The following is a 19,264-nucleotide window of genomic DNA, read 5'->3' as shown; positions in this document are numbered from 1 at the left end:
CTGGTGTTTTGTCTGCTAAAGCTACATCAGATAAGAGCCACACCTATGGCTTTCCATGTTCCTGCTGTTAAGATGCATTAGCAGGATATACAAAATATGTAGACAAATAATGAAATCTACAGTAGATGATAACAAACATTACAGATATGTTTTTCATATAGATACAGGATAGTTAACCATCATTTCTTTGTTATTAGTATAGATTTCATGATTTATTGAGTAGTTAAAGGAAAATTACCTCTTGGTACTGATAATTAGAAAGCAGGTGTTATAAGCTTAATAGGCTTGAACTCAAGGGCATTTCCGACAGACTGTCCTCCTTTAATTGGCTGTGTAAGTCAAGGGCAATACTAACAGACTGTCCCTGTTTAACCAGCTGTGTGTATTTACTGTCGTGAGTGGCACTCAGGTTTCTCAAATCTGTCCATCTTTCCATTGTCTTGGGAATCTGTGCCTTTTATTAGGGAAGGTTTTACATTCGAAACCGATGGTAAAACAAAAACAATCTTCTAGGTCAGTGCTATTCATTTCTGGTCCTGGAGGCTCACGGTTCATCAGATTTTATGGGTAACATAATCCTCGGTGAGTAAAGACTTGGAAACAGTGGTAATATAGACCAATTAAATGAACAATTGATTCAGATGAAGTCATTAAGAGTCCAGGGTGGAATAAAAACCTGAAGAAACAGTGTCCCTACAGGACCAGGAGTGAATATCAGCACTCTTTCAAGAAGCCAAAGAAAGAAAGACTGAGAAAACGTTGCACCCAGGTTGTGTCTTTTTCAGGTGTACATAGTCTCTGGCATAAGCCGAGGGATTTTAAAAGCTTTAACATTTGTATTGTCCACAGATAATTTGAACATTTCACTCTTCTGCGTGGCGCTGCAAGCTTTGGCCAGCGAGACAGGCAAGGTAATGTGTCCTAACGGGAACATCTTCAACAGACAGGTAGATATAAATTTAACAGCAAACTGAACAGCCACATAAAATCCGCCCAATCACGAGAGCACACCTTCTTCTCCATTATGTGTTTTGCCTTCCACCCCACCAGCAAACTCTTGAGTCCTCCTGCAATACCTGTCTCGGGAAGCACCGGTATAGATCAGAAAATACTGAAACCAGTTTCCCCTTCTCTCTTTCGGTGCCTCCAACGTCCATTTATTCACCCCCTGGGAAGTGCACTCTGATGGCTTTGGGCACATGAGTCATTCCTCTGCAGTCTCTGCAGGAAGAAGGAAAAACGAGAGTCCATCCAGACTGTGGTGGGCCAGCCCTCCTACCCACCTCACAGACATGGCTGTGCAGGCAGGGAAGTTGGAGGGAATCGGTTCTACTGTTGCCTGGCCACAGGTTTGCTGGGCCTGTTGCTGAACGGTGTATCTGCACTTGTAAGCCTCCGAAAAGGGGCAAGATGTCCATCACCACGCCAGGTCGCAAGCTGTTTATCCCTTGAACTCCGGTTTCCTCAATAAGATGAATTTAGAGCACACAATTTATTCTGGTGCCTTGTCTTTCTCTCTACACGTTTGAAATCCCTAATCCCAGCACACTCGCACAACTGAATCCCCGAAGGAAGAGAGAAGGAGGGTAATGAAAGAGAGAAATGCCAAGGGGAGAGAATTAGGACCTGTCGAGGCTAGGGAGGGATGGCTCTCTGGTGGGAATTAACTTGGCTTTCTGAGCACATGGGGGGAAGGCTGTGTCTCATTACTCTCGGCTTCTGCACACTGCTGCTATCAAAGAGGCTGAGAGGGATTTTGAGATGGAAGATAGAAAAACCTTTAGCACACACAGTTCTCTTTCAAATTATCCAGCTTTACCGTTACTGCAGCTAAATGCATTTGTTCTTCTTCAAGATATTAAATCCGCAGACAAAGGAAAGTTCTTAAACATTCAAATAAGAGTAATTTTATTATTTTGTCTGATCTAGAGCAGGACTTTCTGTTTTAAATCCTCAGATTCCCACACACTCTCTGGTTTGGTTTTTGTTCTTCTCATTTAATTAATTGAACCTTTAAATGAGCTTTATTGGAACCATGGTGCCTTCAAAGGATTTCATTGCACCTCTGCTTTTATGGTCCTGAATGATGTCATTATTGGCCATCGTCGGACCAATTAAAAGACTTCTCCCAGCTGTTGAAGTGCTGGTGCCTCAAAGAGACCAAACTTGCACGAGCAGAACCAGAGCCTCCTTGATCTATAACAAAACAGAACAACTTTGTAATTCTGGCCCTGGTGACAATAGTGTCTAGACTTTCAATTTCTTCATTCAACAAATAATTTGACTTTTTAATAATTAAATTGATCCTTTTGAAAATCGTTTTCTGTGACTAAAAATATTATATTTTCAAGTTATTTAATGAATGTTTAGTTGTACAATTATTTGACTTTTATTATTATTATTAAACTAAAATTAATATTGATGATGATTCAATTACAATGCAGAATAATTAATAACCTGATAGTGCCCTCTGCTGGTAACAAACCAAACTACAACTTTAAATTAAAACTGGGGTGCTATCTGCAGGAGGTTTGTGTGTTCTCCCTGTGTTTGCGTGCATTTCCTCCAGGTGCTCCGGGTTTCTCTCACAGTCCAAAAACATACTGATCTTCTGTGAAAATCAGCCCTGTGTGTCTGTGTATCTGCCCTATGACTGACCTTCATCCCGTCCAGGGTGTATCCTTGCTGGGATAGACTCCAGCTCCCCCACAAACCCTGGATAAAGGGGCTAGAAAATGGGTGGAAGGAATTTATATCAAGGCCTATTCATGAGGAACTCAGGTGGACGTGCATTCCAAACTGAGAACAGAACAGGTGGTGAGAGTTTGAAACCATCTACCCAGCCATGTATTTGATTCCGATACCCTGATTTATGTTTTTCAGGAATCAGCTGAATAAAATCTTTGGATGAATTAACTGCTAACTACCAAATGGACTAGATGGGCTTGGAACTTCTGTACTTTCCAGTTGTGGCCTCTGCCTGATATTTCAAATATTGATTCTAAGTAAGTCCATTGGGTTGAGCATGTCAAATTCTTGTTAGGATTTCGGGTAATTGAATCAGTTCCCCTTTGTACAGAGAACAAAGAATTAATTCAGTAAATCCTATAATGTATCTGGTTGCTCTTTTCTGGATTGGTTCCAGAACAGCAGTATATTTTTTCTAATGTGGTGACTAAAATGGTACACAGCATTCTAAATGAGGTTTTACATAAAAAACTTTGCTTTAAATTTTCCACTTAACTATACATCACAAAAATTCTGATTGTGTTTTTTATTACTGCCCCACAACATATATGATGTGTCTGATAATGGATGGATGAGAGAAGCAGATTTGGGCTCTTGAGTTCTAATTGCATGTGATTAGCATTCCTGTCACTTCAAGGCAAATTGTTATTTGTGAGCCTCCCTAGGTGTGACTCATCATTTTAATTGGATTTCTGCTTTTTGTGTATTCTAAAGACTTTTCTATTCCGGGCAGAGCGTTGGCAACACAAATACATTTTATTTGCCTTTCAGTTCTGTTCATTCTAGTCCATAATGGGAAAAAAAATCAGCTTTCTCTGGAAAGGAAAATGCAACTCTTGCTTAACATCTGTGAGAAAAAAGTGTAGGTGGGTATCTGCGTCAGCATGCATAGGCTGCAACGGAACAAGTAAAGGTTTATTCCATTCTGATAAGAGAAGAAAGAAAACACAACGTTTCGGCTGTGGAGCCTTCTTCGGGTGTGAGGTTTACTTTCATGTGGCAGGGCTCCTTTGCACAGACATCCTCGGTTCATGTTAGTATGACAGAAACTGAGCATAACCACATTGACGGTGCCTGCGTTATATAACTCTTAATGCCTACAGAGGGCACATGAAAGATGAGCTGGCTTCTAACTAAATACAATGCAACCTGCAGTTAAATCTCTCTCTCTGCACCCCAGATGCCACAAAATAAATGGGAGCCTATATCCCTATCCATAAAAATGCACCCTTAACAGGAAAGATGTTTCTAACTGAGGTATCTTTTAACCTGAAACCCAAGTTCCCTAAAAACCCTGAATAGCAAGCCCTCTCTAACAAGGTCAAATACTTACTGTAGCTCCAGCCAGGTTTGATTTGGATGGGAAGAGGCCCAACGAGTCTCCCTCTACGAAGTAGGGGCTCTCACTTGGCGCAACTTCAAGTCCCAACTCCTCCGGACTCCTCTCTGTTCCCTGCTTCTTGTTTCTTCCTCTTTCTCCCCTCTCTGTGCTCTTGTGATCTTATATTGTGTGTGTCTGTACTGCTTCTTGAAAATCATTAATCCACAAGGTACCTAGGTATACTAAGGTCGACTTTACAGTTGTTTCTGTTCAAGGGACCCCCCCAGACCGCAGCAAACATCCTCTGGGCTTTGAAGTTAGAAGTGTTTACTCTTCCAAGTGTTACAAACTTTATCTAAAATCTAAGAGACACTTCTCAGTCATCTAAAGCTCTAGCAATATTGTAACGCTACACATGGTTCACATGGGCACCCTCACCACTGCCACATCAGGTCAGCCCCCCACCGTCAGGGACTCAAACCCAGGCCTCCGGCATCACTCAACAGGGACCCAGCCTCTTGAGCCAAAGGGAAATCTCCCATCAGCCCAGCGGCTGCAGTCCCTGCTATTCACAGGGAAGGGCAGTGACATCACCGCTCTGGTAAGCCAGCTCTCACAAGCAATGGAGGCCGTATGCGTTACAATATGCACAGTATAGTTATTCCTGTCTGTGTCTAGGATGTTGAAGACTTGTGCACAGCAATTTACACAGCTGTGAGTCCAGTTGTGATGACGGCGTGTTTTCTGTTTTTTATATTTGGAAGCAAGTTGCAGAACTCAGCATTTCTTTAAACCCAGAATTTCCCGCTGTGCCCAAGTTTGGTCCATTGCCAATATGTATTGTTGGTAATGAAGGACGAATTAAAACTGGAACGTGTCTGGAGACGCTTCCAGATTCTAGAACACGGCGCTCCTCAGGCGTCTGAGGGAGGAGTGGGGTTTGTGCCTGGAAACGCCATTACCAAATAGTAGTTTTTCACAATGCCCATCCTTCCGTTTTCTAACTGCTTCTTCCAATTCAGGGTCGGGGGGAGCTGGAGTCTCTCCCAGCAAGGCAGGCTGCACTGGGGACGAAACGCCACTCCATTGCAGGCCACACACAGCACACACACACTCGCACCAGGGCCACTTTTCCAGAAGCCAGTTAAACTGCCAGCATGTCTTTGGACTGGAGCGCCTGCAGGAAGCCCGTGGGAACATGAGGAGAGCGTGCAAACTCACTGCTCCACCGTGGCGCCCATCACAATAGCCAGCGAAGTGTAGAAACAACCAACTTTATTCAATCCGTTTAAAAGCCGCCATCTCAAAGTGCTTGTAAGATGCCAAAAGAAGAGAGACAGTTTTTTATCAAGCTCAGTGTCCCCCTAGCCAAAGTGGGACTCGGGTTTGGAAATTCTGGTCCACCGACAGCAGAAGAGCGACTGTAATGTTTGTTCTTTTGTTAAGCATAAATAAAATTTAAAAAAAGAAAACAACTGAGATTGACATTATAGTCTGAAAACAAGACTGTAGCACAATGTCAGTTAAAAATGAAATAGTCCACTTTAATATAAAATGAATTTTGTGGATATCAACCCTAGACTTATGTTTAACAGATTATTTTCCAGTTGGAGTTAATCATGTTTTTAATGTGTAGTGCTGAATTTAATTTGGAACAAAATATTTTCTTCATACCTATAGTATAATCTCTTGCCGTACGGATGTCCGGCCGCCTGCTGCCCGGGTGGGCGCAGCCATATTTGCATGGTCTTTTCCAGACTCGAGCCACAAAGGGGGAGGGACGTCGACGCTAGAGAGCCGCTCCTGCTGCTCCGCCGCGAGCAACAGAGCGGCGCTTCACCGATTTCTCGAAGGGGCGCGAGAGAGGGGAGGCTCCGGGGCCGTACGGAAGTGACGTTCCACACTTCAAACGGAAGCAAAAGAGATTTCGAGAAAGATTCAGAGGCAAGGCGAGTGACGGGTTGGAGGTAGATCGGAGTGTTCTTGGGGTGTTTTTTTTTAAAGATTGCTTCAAAATTTAGATCACCGGGCCAATAAGTGTTGAGGTTTTTGTTTGTGTGCTGTATTTCTTATCTTTTAGAGTTCATTCACGCGCCGGGCTGTCCGTGCTTGATCCGACCTCGCAGCGAAGATGACAACTATAGACTACAGCGTGTGGGATCACATTGAAGTATCTGATGATGAAGACGACACTCACCCCAACATCGATACCCCCAGCCTGTTCCGTTGGAGGCACCAGGTGAATTAAATAATCGGGCCTGACACAATGAATCGCGATGGCGTTTGCAGGGCACATAAGCATGTCTGTGAACGTAGAATTTTACTAGGGGCCGGGGGAGCTTTCTGTTAGGGGCTCACTAATCCACCGCCCACGACTGCAAAAAGTACTGGAGTAACAAGGCAGTTCATTTTATTTTATAATATTTAAAATGCCTACTCCTAAGAGCTTGCCTTGATTCGTGCACGGTACTTTGTGGTGCACCAATAACAAAGACCCGACGATGTGTTTTTGCAAAAAGGCGGTACTTCAAGCACTCCTCAAGTCTTCCCAACACGTTTTGGAATACATCCCCCCCGGGGTCTGCGCTGTTTGTGCTCAGTTGATGCTGTTAATGCGCGTATGTGGTTCTGGGGGTGCTGTCAGCCACAGTTGCTGGGTGTGAGAGGGCAGGAACCAGGCTTTGCACGGCCTCTCGGCTGCTGGTGGGACCTGCCTGCTTTCGGAAGGGGGCTGCTGTGCCAGGAGTGCTCTGATCCCGGCGGAATGCGACTTCCCTCGAACAGCTGTGCTCTTTCTAGCCCGCTGGTGCCGGCCCTCCCGCCCACACTGGGGGGATTAACCCCTGGCTGCTTCACTCTCGGTTGATTTTACTTTTAACTACATGTTTAGCATCCCGGCCCTTTGACAGGAGGGAAGTAATTGCGATAATTAATGACGCAAAGGGGAGGGCATTAGAAACTAGAAAGGAAGGTGGGAGGAAGAAAAACAGCGGAAAAGGAAGTTGCATGGGGAATATAGATCAATGGAGAGCCAAAGGGAAAAACATATCAAATGATCAGGTATTTAAGTGCTTATATCTAAATGCTAGGAGTAGGGGAAACCAAGTAGAGGAGAGAGAGAAGCTACCACGTTAGCAGGCAGTTGTGAAGTTATTTTAATCACAGAGACCTGGGTGCCTGAGAATGATGGAGAGAAATGTAACATTAGTGGAGACACTCCACTCTGTTCCAGAGAGGCAGGAAAGATGAAGGAGGGGAGGGGCTGTAGCTGTATAGATAAAACGTTTTCAGCTTCAGGAAGCTCGAGTCTCTGGATCTGTGTGGGACAGGCTCATTAACGGAACATTCCAAATGTACAGGGTTCGGAGTAAGATATAGACCAGCAGATGCTGATTATAATTTGGCACTGTGTAATAAAGAAATGTGCATAAGAAGCAGTTTTAATGGGAGACTTTTTCCAAGGCAAAGACGAATAGGATTATCAATGGCAGAATCTCTCACCCACTTCGCCAGTGCATCTGCAAGGAGGTGCTTGTATAGATCTCGCCTCATCAAAGTCAGGACAGGCTAACAGAAACAGATGAGTGCACCACCAGCGTGGTGTGCACAATATATTGTGCTGTGAAGTGTTTTTGTGTGCGTTACAGACTGAGTGCCAAAGCGCAAAGTATTACAATTTCCAGGAAGCAGAAATTTAAGAAATGGACTTTTAAGGAGGCGGAAGTGAAATAAAATGGGTTTCTTACCAATTGTTAGCCATGGAAATGAGACATTATTGAGAATACACTGATGCAGCCCTTCAAGAATCGTGTAATACGGTGGTTGTACCCAGGAACTGGAGAAGTGTTAACTGGTGTGGACAAAAAGTGAATACTCAAACTGGGGTGGTGTAATAGGTACCAGAGAGAACTGTACCAGGATGATTGCTTTTCTTAATTTATACAGATTAAAGGCCTTGTCACTGCAGAATACAGTAAAATAGACCAGCTGTGTTTTCTCTTTCTGTTGGGGGCTGCCGTTTCCCTGTGAGGCACAGCTTCGGAAATGGCTCCCCTGCCTCTTACTCAGCCCTCCTTCCCCGATTAGGCCAGGGTGGAGCGCATGGAGCAGTTCCAGAAGAAGCGGGAAGAGATGGAGAAGGGGCTGACGGAGTCCAAGCGGAAGACGGCGGAGCTGCAGAAGAAGATCCGGGAGCTGGAGATCTCGGGCACGGACGACGCCAAGGCGGAGCTGCCGAAGCTGCAGGCCGAGGAGCAGCAGCTGAGGAAGGAGGAGAAGAAGTGGGAGAAGAAGCTGGACGAGCACCGCAGGGAGGAGAAGAAGCAGCCCTGGAATGTGGACACCCTCAGCAGGGAGGGCTTCAGCAAGGTTAGTGTGTGTGTGTCCTCCCCAACACCGCCACTGCCAAAAACCAGTCCAACAAGTTTAGTTTTGTGCAGGCCGCCGGCCCGGGTTTCATGGGGTAGAGCCTCGATCGCGTTTGTAACAGGCAGTGACTGAGATGAGTGCTGGCGTGCTGCCGGCTGAGCACTGCTGGGGTTATGGTTCAGATGAGTGGGCCAGGGTCAGCTCTACCAAATGGCAGCTATTGCCACATCCTGGGTGCCTGCTGGTTTTGTAGTGACACCAGCAAGGGCCAGAACTCTGTTTCATGCAGATGCCAGAAGGTCGGAGGAGCAACACTGCCCTTTCTTATTTGCCTTCTTTTGGTATTGGGATTATTGCATGGGGTTATTGGGAGCTGTAATGAAATGCTGAGCCAGTTAAAACTGGGTGGGTATTACGATGGGAACGTATAATACAAGTGTAACAAAACAAGAAGATAGAAAATGGTTCCTGATGAGCAGTGGCCATTTGGCACATCTTGCTGGTTTGATTGATACTTAGCAGCCTTATAGACCAAAGACGCAGGGCAGCACATGGGCAAGGGAGATTAGCACAGCTGTGAGGGTCTGGGGTTCGATTCTGTGTGGAGTTTGCATTCTCCTCCCATGTTTTCACCCCACCTCCTGAAGACATGAAGTTGAGGTTTGGTTGGCTGCTCAGAATGCCCCCAAGCCTCTAGGTGTATTTCCAGATTCATGAGGAAGCTGGTCTCCTCACCTTGTTACTTTGGTGCATCTCTCCCCATTACCAGATCTGGTGAAGTGTACAGATCCGGGGATCTAAAAATGACCTAAAAATCTCACGCAGTTCCTTATTTAAGGAATCCAGGGAGTAAACCTCAAGAACCTAAAGCCGAAAACGGAATAATTCCCACACTGCAAAGAGTGTCAAGTAAAAAGTAAGTCGAAGGATCTATGTGTCTTTAGTCTTGAGTCAAAGAGGTTATTCAGAATTATTCACAGGACACAGGTGCGCATTCAGAAGTCCGATTTCAGAATAAGGACACAGTGATTTACAAAAAGAGCCATGGAAACTGGGATAAAACAAACTCAGCTGTGTTTTTGAATTCCCTAATTCCCTGTTTTTTTAAGAAAATGGACACAGGGTTTTTAAACTTCAAAGACCAAATGTTCTTTTGTGACTGTTTTTACGTGGGAAGGGCTTAGATGGAGTTTTTTAAGTGTGCACAGTAAAGCCCAGTCTGTCCTAAAGAAGGGGGCTTTGGCCTGACCGCACTATCCCTCTCCTCAGAGTGTGCTCAACGTCAAGCCGGAGCATAAGGAGGAGACGGAGGAGGAGAAGGAGCAGAAGCACAAGACCTTCGTGGAGAAGTACGAGAAACAGATCAAACACTTTGGTAAGCTGGGGGATTTGTTCAGCACCATGTGGTACTGCGTGCACTAAGGGAATGGGAGATCTAGACCAGTTTATAAGCCTACTATATCATAAGTTCTACCTGTAAAGTGCAGTTCTTGTATGTTTTCTGTATTTACTCAAGGCAAATTAGATGACACCCAGTGCAGTTGGCCTCTGTAGAAGAGCCTGCCTCTCAGAATTCTTATTGACAGTCTTGTTGTAAAAGCAACAGGTTTGGCCTTTGCAGCAGTCTTTTCTGTTGTCCTGTCCTCTGGTTCCTGTTGTACGTCTGCGTGGGTATGGATGTTGAGCGTGCTATCAGACAGGGTGCTAACAGCCACGGTTGTGCTCAGGTATGCTACGGCGCTGGGATGACAGTCAGAAGTACCTGTCAGATAACCCCCACCTGGTGTGCGAAGAGACGGCCAACTACCTCGTCATCATGTGCATTGACCTGGAGGTGGAGGAGGTAAGCATCACCTGCCTGACCTCAGTCCAGCTGTGGCCAAATGGGGAGGGGGGTGGGGGGGCATGCCTCTGGAATTGGTCTCACCCGAGTCCTGGTCAAGATGTCCATGTATTTTGTAACCCCTTCTTTCAGTTCAGGGTCACAGGGGAGCTGGAGCATATCCCAACAGAAAACGGGAACAAGGCAAGACACCCCATGGACAGGACACCTGTCCACTGCAGGGTGGATGGACTCTGACACAGACACAAAAACACTCATGCTAGCGCCAGTTTTCCCAGAAGCCAGTTAACCTACTAGCATGTCTTTGGACTGTGGGGAATAAGTGGAGCACCCAGAGGAAACTCACACAAACACAGGCAGAACATATCAACTCCACACAGTGGCTGAGATGTATCCTAGAAAACTCATAAGGGGTGAAAATGGCACCCTGTTGTACAGCAGCCTGTTGTATTCTTGGTATGACAGTGTGCAGGCTCTTGTATAGATTGTACTGTTGAAGGAGCAAAACATTGGGCCTAAATCTATGGAGCAAAGAATGAAATATCAGTCCCTCAGTTAAGCCTTTAGCTAGGAGCCCCCAAAAGGGAAAACCTGAAATGGACTGACCTGCCATAGAGTGGGAGTTGGTCTCCCTTCCTCATGTATGGCAAACCGGATTGAAAGTTAAAGCTGCCCCCTCAGTAGACTGGGAGTGTTCCTGACAGCAACAATGCTCAGTCATTCCAGCTGGATCAGCACACACTTCTGTCCATGTGAACTTGACAGAAACGTCTCACTGTCACGTAGACAATTCTCATCATGAAGAAAATTGTAAGAACCGGCAATTTTTCATTGAATCCCTCTACAGTTTTTGAGAGCAGTTTGACTTGAGTTAGTAGGTTCTTCTGGTGTCCAAGGCCTGGACGTTCCTGAAGACTTTAGTTTTCCCCTGCTTAAAAAGCTGCCAGCGGCAGTGATATTGGTGAGACCTTCGTCCCGCAGGGTGCTGTGCTGTCCAGATCTGAGTCCTCCATGGGATTACGTATTACACATGATGTTCTTGGTATCTTTTTCACGCCTCCGGACGATTCAGTATTTCTCCTTCCTCTTGTTCCCTGTCTGGAGTTGAATGCATTCTTTCGGCAAGTTGGAATCCTTTGAACGATTGTCCAGAATTCCCAAGTGCACACAGTATCTTGCAGATGCACCCGGAAATCTTGTTTTGGCATTTTTCTGACTTAAGTTAGTTTGAAATTCCATCCATCCATTTAGTAACCACCTTCACGGGTCACGGGGGGGGCTGGAGCCCATTTTGGCAAGCAACAGGCCAAAGACAGGACACCAGTGCACACATTTAAAATATCAGAACATTTTAGGTATCTGAAACAGGACTGAGGCTGCAGTGAAATGGCACATGAAGACCGTCTTCACAATCCACAGGTGACTCAGAGAAGTGAAACTGCCACAGCTTGTGAAACCTGCAGTTTCAGCATAGCCGTCATCCTTGGTTCAGAAGCAGTCCAATCTGGACCTTCCAGGTTATTGTGGTGCAGGGTTTTGTTGCAGCCTTATAAGCCCATCAGCAAGAAACAAATCGATGAAAAGGGAGCTGGATCTCCCAGTCAGAGGTGTAGATTGGGAGGTGTGGTACTCGACCTCTTCTCTGCAGGCTCTGTAGCATCAGCACGGTCACTGAAGATTTACTCATGTCCTGTGTGTGTGGGGGGTCTCTCTGCAGAAACACGCACTGATGGAGCAGGTTGCCCACCAGACCATAGTGATGCAGTTCATCCTGGAGCTAGCCAAGAGCCTGAAGGTGGACCCCAGGGGCTGCTTCCGGCAGTTCTTCACCAAGATCAAGGTGGGCCCTCTAGCAGCTCTTCTGCACCCCGATGTGCTGCTGGTACCAGTGCAGGGTGAACAGAGGTGTACTGACTCATAGCATCCGGCAGGCTCTTTTTCTGCTTTGTGCTGTTTGTGAAGGTACAGCGATGTCAACAGAGATGTCGTAGGCTTATTGCTGCCTCATAAGCACTATAAATTGCTTACAAGCACTAGACATTGTGGAGATGTAATGACTTCCCCTTGGGGAAAGACTGTTTGTCTGTGTCTTGTGGGGGGGGGACGCCTGTGAGAGCCGTCACTAACGGAAAAGCCGCATCTCTCGCAGACGGCCGACCAGCAGTACCAGGACGCCTTCAACGACGAGCTGGAGGCCTTCAAGGAGCGCGTGCGGGGCCGGGCGAAGATCCGGATCGAGAAGGCCATGAAGGAGTTCGAGGAGGAGGAGCGGCAGAAGCGCCTGGGCCCCGGGGGGCTCGACCCTGTCGAGGTCTACGACACGCTCCCACTGGTGCGTGTCTCCTGCTCTCCGTCGTTTCCCACAGTTCAATGGGTTCTTGCAGGGCGGGGCTGTAAAAGCTTGTGAGGGCGGACCTTAAGGGTGCCGTTTCAGTTTAATAACACCGCTAACTAAATGGTAGAAGAGAGGCCTGTTAAGCAAGTGACGTGTCCTGCAGCTCCCTCCAGAATTGGCGGGGCTGTTGTCCTCCAGGGCACCAGGCTCTAAACGGGGGGCTGACAGAAAATGCAATTCTCCGGCACCCTAGTGTGATTTATGGGCTTACACAACAAGAGGAGATGAGAGGCTTGAAAAAATAATGTACTTTGTGTTGTTTTTAAATATAATTGGAAAAAACAATGCTTAAGAAATGAAGTGCTTTTTGTTTTTTTCAAAGCCCCTGCTCTTTTGGAAAATGAATAGCAAATGGAGAGTCGTTAAACGTTTAAGGCCAGCTCATTTCGGCAGGAGCAGAGATGAACACATGCCCTGTGCTTATTGGTGGATGGTTGTGGAGCTGTATCCAAGATTTTCAAATGGATTCTCATTTCAATTCCGCAGGAGATGCAGAAGTGCTTTGATGAGAAGGACATACAGCTGTTGCAAGACGTCATCAGCAAAATGGATCCGACGGTAACGTTTCTGTCTTGCCCCCGGTTCATCTGTGTATATCAGGGGTTTCTTCTGGTTTCACATGGGTACAGTCACTGTTGGATGAACCCTTGTCTACAGGTCTAAGGCTTCAGGCAGATGAAATTATGGTGGTTTACACCTCTGCTTAACGGAGATTGGTTGACTCCAGATAAATGTAAATATGCTGTGGAATTAACGAGCACTGTCCTTAAAGAGCACATGCATCCATGAGGTAGCCAGTTTAGGAACCACCTTTAAGTGAAAAGCACTTAAATAAATGCAATTAATGAACAGGCAAAATGAGATTGACATAGATTGCATTATGTGCTGTTTTTCCAGCTATTGAGAATTAGGGAAGAGTCTTCAAAAGACTCTTCCCGTATTTGCACTTTCCTGAAGCAGAGAGAACTGTTCTGGATTCCACAACACACCTGCATATGCCATTTAAATTGTGTCCTTCTCTGGCAGCATCGGCAGCAGGCCCTGCGCGCAGTGCACCGCCAGTGCCCTGGCCACAGCTCTGGGAGCTCAGAAAATGGGGACTAATTAAACAATGTGAATCAAAGAATTTTAGGACCAGATGATCATGGTTTCCTCGCTAGCAATATGAATCCTGCCTGTGTCTCTTTGTCTGAACACTAACCCCCCTCCCCCCGTCTCTCTCAACAGGAAGCCAAGCACCACATGCAGAGATGCATCGACTCCGGGCTGTGGGTGCCCAACTCCAGGACAGAGGGAGCGGAGAAGGCGGAAGAAGAGGAGCCGGTGTACGAGGAGGCGAAAAAGGAGGCGGAAGAGGAAAAGAAATAAGGAAGAGACTCGGCCAACACTGAACTGCCCCTTCCCCCGGCACCCTTTATTTTTCTACAACCCTAGACGTGCCCCTTCACCCCATCCCTCCTCAGGTCGCGCCCTGCTCTGCGGCCTCCTCGCCGTCGTGTGTGCGTGCGGACCCCGCCCCGCCCCGCCCCGCCCCCTGCCTGTCGTTCCCACCTGAAAGAGAAGCTGCTGGCTGTCCTGGCACACTGGGAGAAGGTTGGCTTTTGCCAGGTAGAAAAAGCACTGTGGTAAGGAGTTGCCCTCCTGCCGAGGACCAGCCATTGTGGAGGAAATCCTAAAGCCGTATTTTTTAGGTTTTTATTTTGCTCATTGGCGTTTGTTTGTTTGTTTGTTTGTTTGTTTGTTTTCCCTCTGCCATCGAGTCCAAAGCCCGGTGCTCTCCTCTGAGCGATCTCGGTGTGTGTTTGGCGTGCTGGTGGCTTTGGGGAGCGGGTCTGAGAGCTGGCAAGAGGCAGCTGCAGTTGTGGCTCTTTCCCGGGCTTGTGCTCAGACACTTTGAGCCATTCCAGGTCCTCCTGCAGCCTGCAGCCCCTTGTATTTAAAGGGCTGGGCAGCTCCGGTGTTGGAGGTGCGGCAGGGTTTGAGCACCACCTCCGATCTCCGTTGCTTCGGTCGACTAATTGGAAAAATCAATTTGCCCCTTTTCTTCACTTTCTTTCCTATTTGACAAAGGGCATAGGAAAACCTGCATGATACGTGAGCCATGAGTAGGGGAATATATCAAATTAATGTTTTAGCTTAATGGACTCGTACTGCTTTCTGCCCCGTCAGAACGGTTTATATAAGAGGTCTGCTGCATGGAACACCCGGGATGGATCAAACCGCTCCACAAAAGGAACCCTACCAGTGTGTCTGTTGTGATGCGGAATTGGACACTAAAGTGAGGTGACTTTATGTTTGGCATGAATCCAGGGCATCAAAGTTGTGAATTTATTTGCATTTGTTAATCTGTTTGTTAACTGCAAGCTACTGCATACAGCATATACTGTTATATTTAAATACCTGGGATGAAGGCTTGCGGTTTTTGTGAGCATATCCACGGAGAGTAAATCGAAAACGTCACACTGATGTTTGTTTTATATGTATTGGGAGCGTTTCTTAATAGTCGGGGTAGAAAGAATGACTAGCTACAGGTATGCTACTGCTAGAAGACCGAATCTACAGATTCCTGTAGTGTTAGCAGTGTGCTCTAGAAGATTACTTTCTTCACTTGTGGACTGTGGAATCTCTTCTAAATCCATCAGGCTAATGGAAATTTCTATCTGTTTTGTGTATGAAAGCGATAGAGAAACTGCCTGTGCTTGACTTTTTAATGCAAATTTTGACTGGTTCTCTGACCGCAGAGCGTCCTTGTGTTTTGCTTGATCTGTAATTAGTTCATTCCAACACCAACATGTGTGGCAGTAGCCCCATAATTAAACACAAATAAAAGCCTATGCTTTCACTCAAGAGTTGCATACATCTCTGTAACTGTCGAAAAGGTTTCCACTCATTTAATTGGTTCTGTTCCTAAATCCTGGTTTTTGTTTTTGTCAATGTTGTTTTTCAAACATGACTTAAAAAGAGAATCACCAAATGTCAAAATATAACAGCAATTGGATATTTTAAGCATTATAAAATGCTGAATGCACATGGTCTTGTTTATAATCATTTTCATTCCCAAATCAATTGTTATTTTTTGTGTAATAAAATCCATTTCTGGAGTATTACAGAAATCATTTGCTCATCTGGAAGTGAGGACTCTTCTGCCGTAAATATATTGTGAACTGTGCCTTCAGAAATGCCATCAATTGTCTCACGTGAAAAATAGTAATAGCGGGTCTGTTTAGAAAAATATTTTGTGCAAGGAAAAAATACACTGAAACTTAAGCCTTTTGTCTCTCATTTCCCCTTGACATTGCAAAGCAGTCAATTCACTTTACTGCTGTAAACTGTAAGGAAACTGATGAAATATTGTAACTTCAGGACATTTAAATTGACATTGAATATGTCACAGACGACTGCAAACATTTTTTATGGGCTGGTTCATCCCCAGTACTGAGGGCAGTAATAAATCTGAGTGAATTTCCATTGATTCTTTGGTTCTCTGGTAATTTGTTTAGTAAGGACTTACGCAATCAGTAGCACAGGGATGTCAAACTCAGAGATTTTTTTGGTTGTTCCAAACAAAAAGCTTTCAGATATTTGGGCTAATTATTTAGCTGTACAACTGTAATACTCCTAACTAGGTTTTTGGGTATTTTCATAGGTAACTGTACCTTTAATGTCATGAATTTAAGTAAATCAACTATAGAAATCCTTATTATAACCCTAAATAAAGACAATTAGGTTAATTGACTGATTAGTTTGGAACAGAAGACAGTAGGCCCTCCAGGAACGGAGGCAAACTGCCTGATGTAGCATTTCCAGTCCTCTCCATGGGCGAATTTTGTAACAGCTGGCTCTTATGCGCACAGTGATTCTTTAATGGCTGATTACTGAAATCAATCTAACAAACGCAGAGCTGCTTGCTCTGACTTACAGCAGTGGAGTGGTTAGGAACTGAGGCAGGCTGGGTAGGGCTGGTATGTGGAATAGGGGCTCAGAGCCTGGTGGAGAAGGCCTGGTGTCTTCTGGCTTTTGATCCACCCTGAGCAGTCAATTAATCCATTAACCTAATTATTTTCGTATTAGATACATCTAGCATGTTTCTTAATCTCTATTACATTCATAAGGCAGGAGATTGAGCTCCTTTAAAGTTTAGTTACTAGTAAAAAGGGTTCCTTATCCTGCTCCTGCAGGTCCACGCACTTCCTGGTTTTCATCGCATCTGCGTTTAATTACCGAATTGAAGTCTTAATTAAACTAACAAGTCGCCTGATTTGAACAGTTCTTTCCCAGTAAAAAATTTGAGATTTTATTGCACTTAAGAAATGCTATAGTTCACAGGCAACCTCCAACATGTTTAAGAGCTGATATCAAAGAATTCACATGAATTCTATGGGGTCAACTGAGGCTTCAGTCCTGTTACTGAGAACTGGGCTGGTACGCAATCCAGCAGGTGAGCGTGTGGGTCTCCAGTACCAGGACTGGGAATTCCTGACCTATAAAATGCTCTGGTGCCAGGTTGGAATTATTACAATGAGGTACAGCAGTTAATGAGGTCATTCGACCTGCTGTGTAGTGGAGAGCTCGCGGGGAATGAACAGCAGAAGCCACTGGGCCCAGGGAGGAAGGATATGGGCTCAGAGCAGTCATGCACATCTCCAGTCTCAGGGGAGGCCACAATGTCTCCAATTCTCCTTCTCGTCTCCCGGGGCTCTTAATTACCGAGTTGAAGTTATTTGCTCAATTGGACAAGCTGAAGCCTCGTTTGGTTCGTGAGGAGCTGGGGGTTAAGAGAGACCCATCAAACCTGCTGGACAGCCGGACAGCAGCCCTTGAGGCCCAGAGTGGGGGGCTGTGTGTCCCAGCTGGGCTTTGAAATACTCCATTGGATCAATCAGTTGTGCAGTTAGTTAGAAGCAGATTATGGAGCTCTCCAGTTGTTCTCTGAAACTGGGGTTGCACACCCCTATCGTCACTTATCTCGAAGGCCTGAGCCCGGGGTCTTCAGCCCTGCTCCCAGACTGGTCAGTGTGTCTGCAGGTTACCTCTGGACGTCCGAAGCACCAGCTCCTGCAAGGCTGGGAGAAAACTGTTACACTGATCCAGTTTAGCCCAATAACCGAGATGAAGATCATGGTGAAGAGGGCTGAGTTGGAGTGAGTTACAGGGGCCCCGGATGTCAGGATCTGGGGAGGAGCACCCTGGCCAAGGTAAGATCCCTAGGTCCTGCTTTGACCCCAATATTCTCTGGGGTTTTGTGAGTGTTGGTAATTAATCGTAAGCGATGAAACGACGTCATAAAATTGAAACTGTATCCCCCCCTCTTCCGCGCCCTCCTCTATCTTTTATCGAAGACAGTGCAGTTCCCTCAGGCGAGCACTAGATGCCGCTATTTCGGTTCTGGTAAATCTGGTGAGCTCTATGGCAACACAAGGTCCTTTACTTCTCTGCAGTGGATGATTGGGTCGGTATTGGTTTTAACCAGTGAAACACGAACCCGAGGACGCCAATGGAAATGACTAAAAAAGTGCATTTAAATCAAGAACAGGTGGCGCTTCCTTACCCAGAGAGTGGTAGGAGCGTGGAACAAGCTAGCCAGCCGTGTTGTTGAAGGCGATACCCCTGGGTTGTCTCAGGAAACAGCTGAGAGCGATGGGGCCCTGGAACCAACTTCATTACCATTCATTACCAGACTGGGCAGCTCGCGTGGCCTCCTCTCGTTTATAACCTCTATTAATTCCTTTTTTATGAAACGGGATTTCACATTTCGTAGATCTGCAGCGTCAGCCTTGGCTTTCCTCGGCAGAGATGACTTGGGAGAAGTGATACCGTCTTACAGTAAAGAGGAAACAGAAAGTGGACCTCAGCCGCAGGCAGAGAGGACAGGAAAGTACAGAATATTCTGTTGGTTCTGTCTAAGAGCGATCGCCCTTACTGACCGAGGGTCGTGTGGTAAAACCGGCTTCATATCGAATGGATTGATCCCTCGACAGATAAAAAAACAGCGTTTCTTCTGAGGAATGTATTGATTGCAATCGCATGCCCAAATATCGGTAAAATTTGTTTTTGAATACGCCTCATGGAAGACGCAGTACATGCCACGAATTTGAAAGTGAAATACAAAAAACAAACACACACACAGACTGTTACGCACACCAATATATTTGTTATTATGTATTATTTACTGGCTTGTTTTTAATACTGTATCCAGATCCCAAACAGTAACGATGTACCAAAATAGTAACTGTTTTTCATACAGCTATACGAAAAGCGATGAACCAGGTGTTTGTGCACTCTTTCACACCACGGCAACGTTGTGAATATTTAAATACTTTTTAGGGACTTCAGGGGTTCTCGCTTTTTCTGCGACAGTACAGATTAATTAAAAAAATCACCTCAGCACTCTGGTAGAGACGTCACCTTTTGCTATCCCGTTAGCGTTGCTAGAGCGGAAGGGGGCAAAGTTCAAAATCTCCACACTACCAAAATAAAAAGTAAGGGGGTGAGGGAAGACGGTCCCTGAGCATTACGACTACAAGTCCCACGATCCTCCGCGGCGCTCCACGGTGCATGCGCGTTTCACGTGCTTTAGGGGCGTTCTCTT

General features: G+C 45.9%; 1 protein-coding gene across 2 annotated transcripts; it reads left to right on the top strand.

The window, feature by feature from the left end:
- The first annotated feature begins 5,925 nt into the window (after positions 1-5,925).
- cdc37 (cell division cycle 37 homolog (S. cerevisiae)) lies at positions 5,926-16,147 on the top strand. 2 transcript variants are annotated; one of them, XM_015349261.2, is made up of 9 exons: positions 5,926-6,018; positions 6,150-6,308; positions 8,156-8,437; positions 9,707-9,812; positions 10,165-10,280; positions 11,998-12,120; positions 12,430-12,612; positions 13,162-13,233; positions 13,903-16,147. In XM_015349261.2, exons 2-9 carry the CDS (start codon positions 6,201-6,203, stop codon positions 14,041-14,043), a joined length of 1,131 nt encoding a protein of 376 aa, XP_015204747.1. In that variant the 5' UTR covers positions 5,926-6,018; positions 6,150-6,200; the 3' UTR covers positions 14,044-16,147. The 2 variants fall into 2 exon arrangements, with proteins under 2 accessions (XP_015204747.1, XP_006631546.1); XM_006631483.3 differs by having other exon boundaries at positions 5,933-6,036.
- The last annotated feature ends 3,117 nt before the right edge of the window (positions 16,148-19,264 follow it).

Source organism: Lepisosteus oculatus, chromosome 11 (assembly GCF_040954835.1).
Source record: "Lepisosteus oculatus isolate fLepOcu1 chromosome 11, fLepOcu1.hap2, whole genome shotgun sequence".
NCBI lineage: Eukaryota > Metazoa > Chordata > Actinopteri > Semionotiformes > Lepisosteidae > Lepisosteus > Lepisosteus oculatus.
This window is presented reverse-complemented; position numbering and strand designations above follow the sequence as displayed.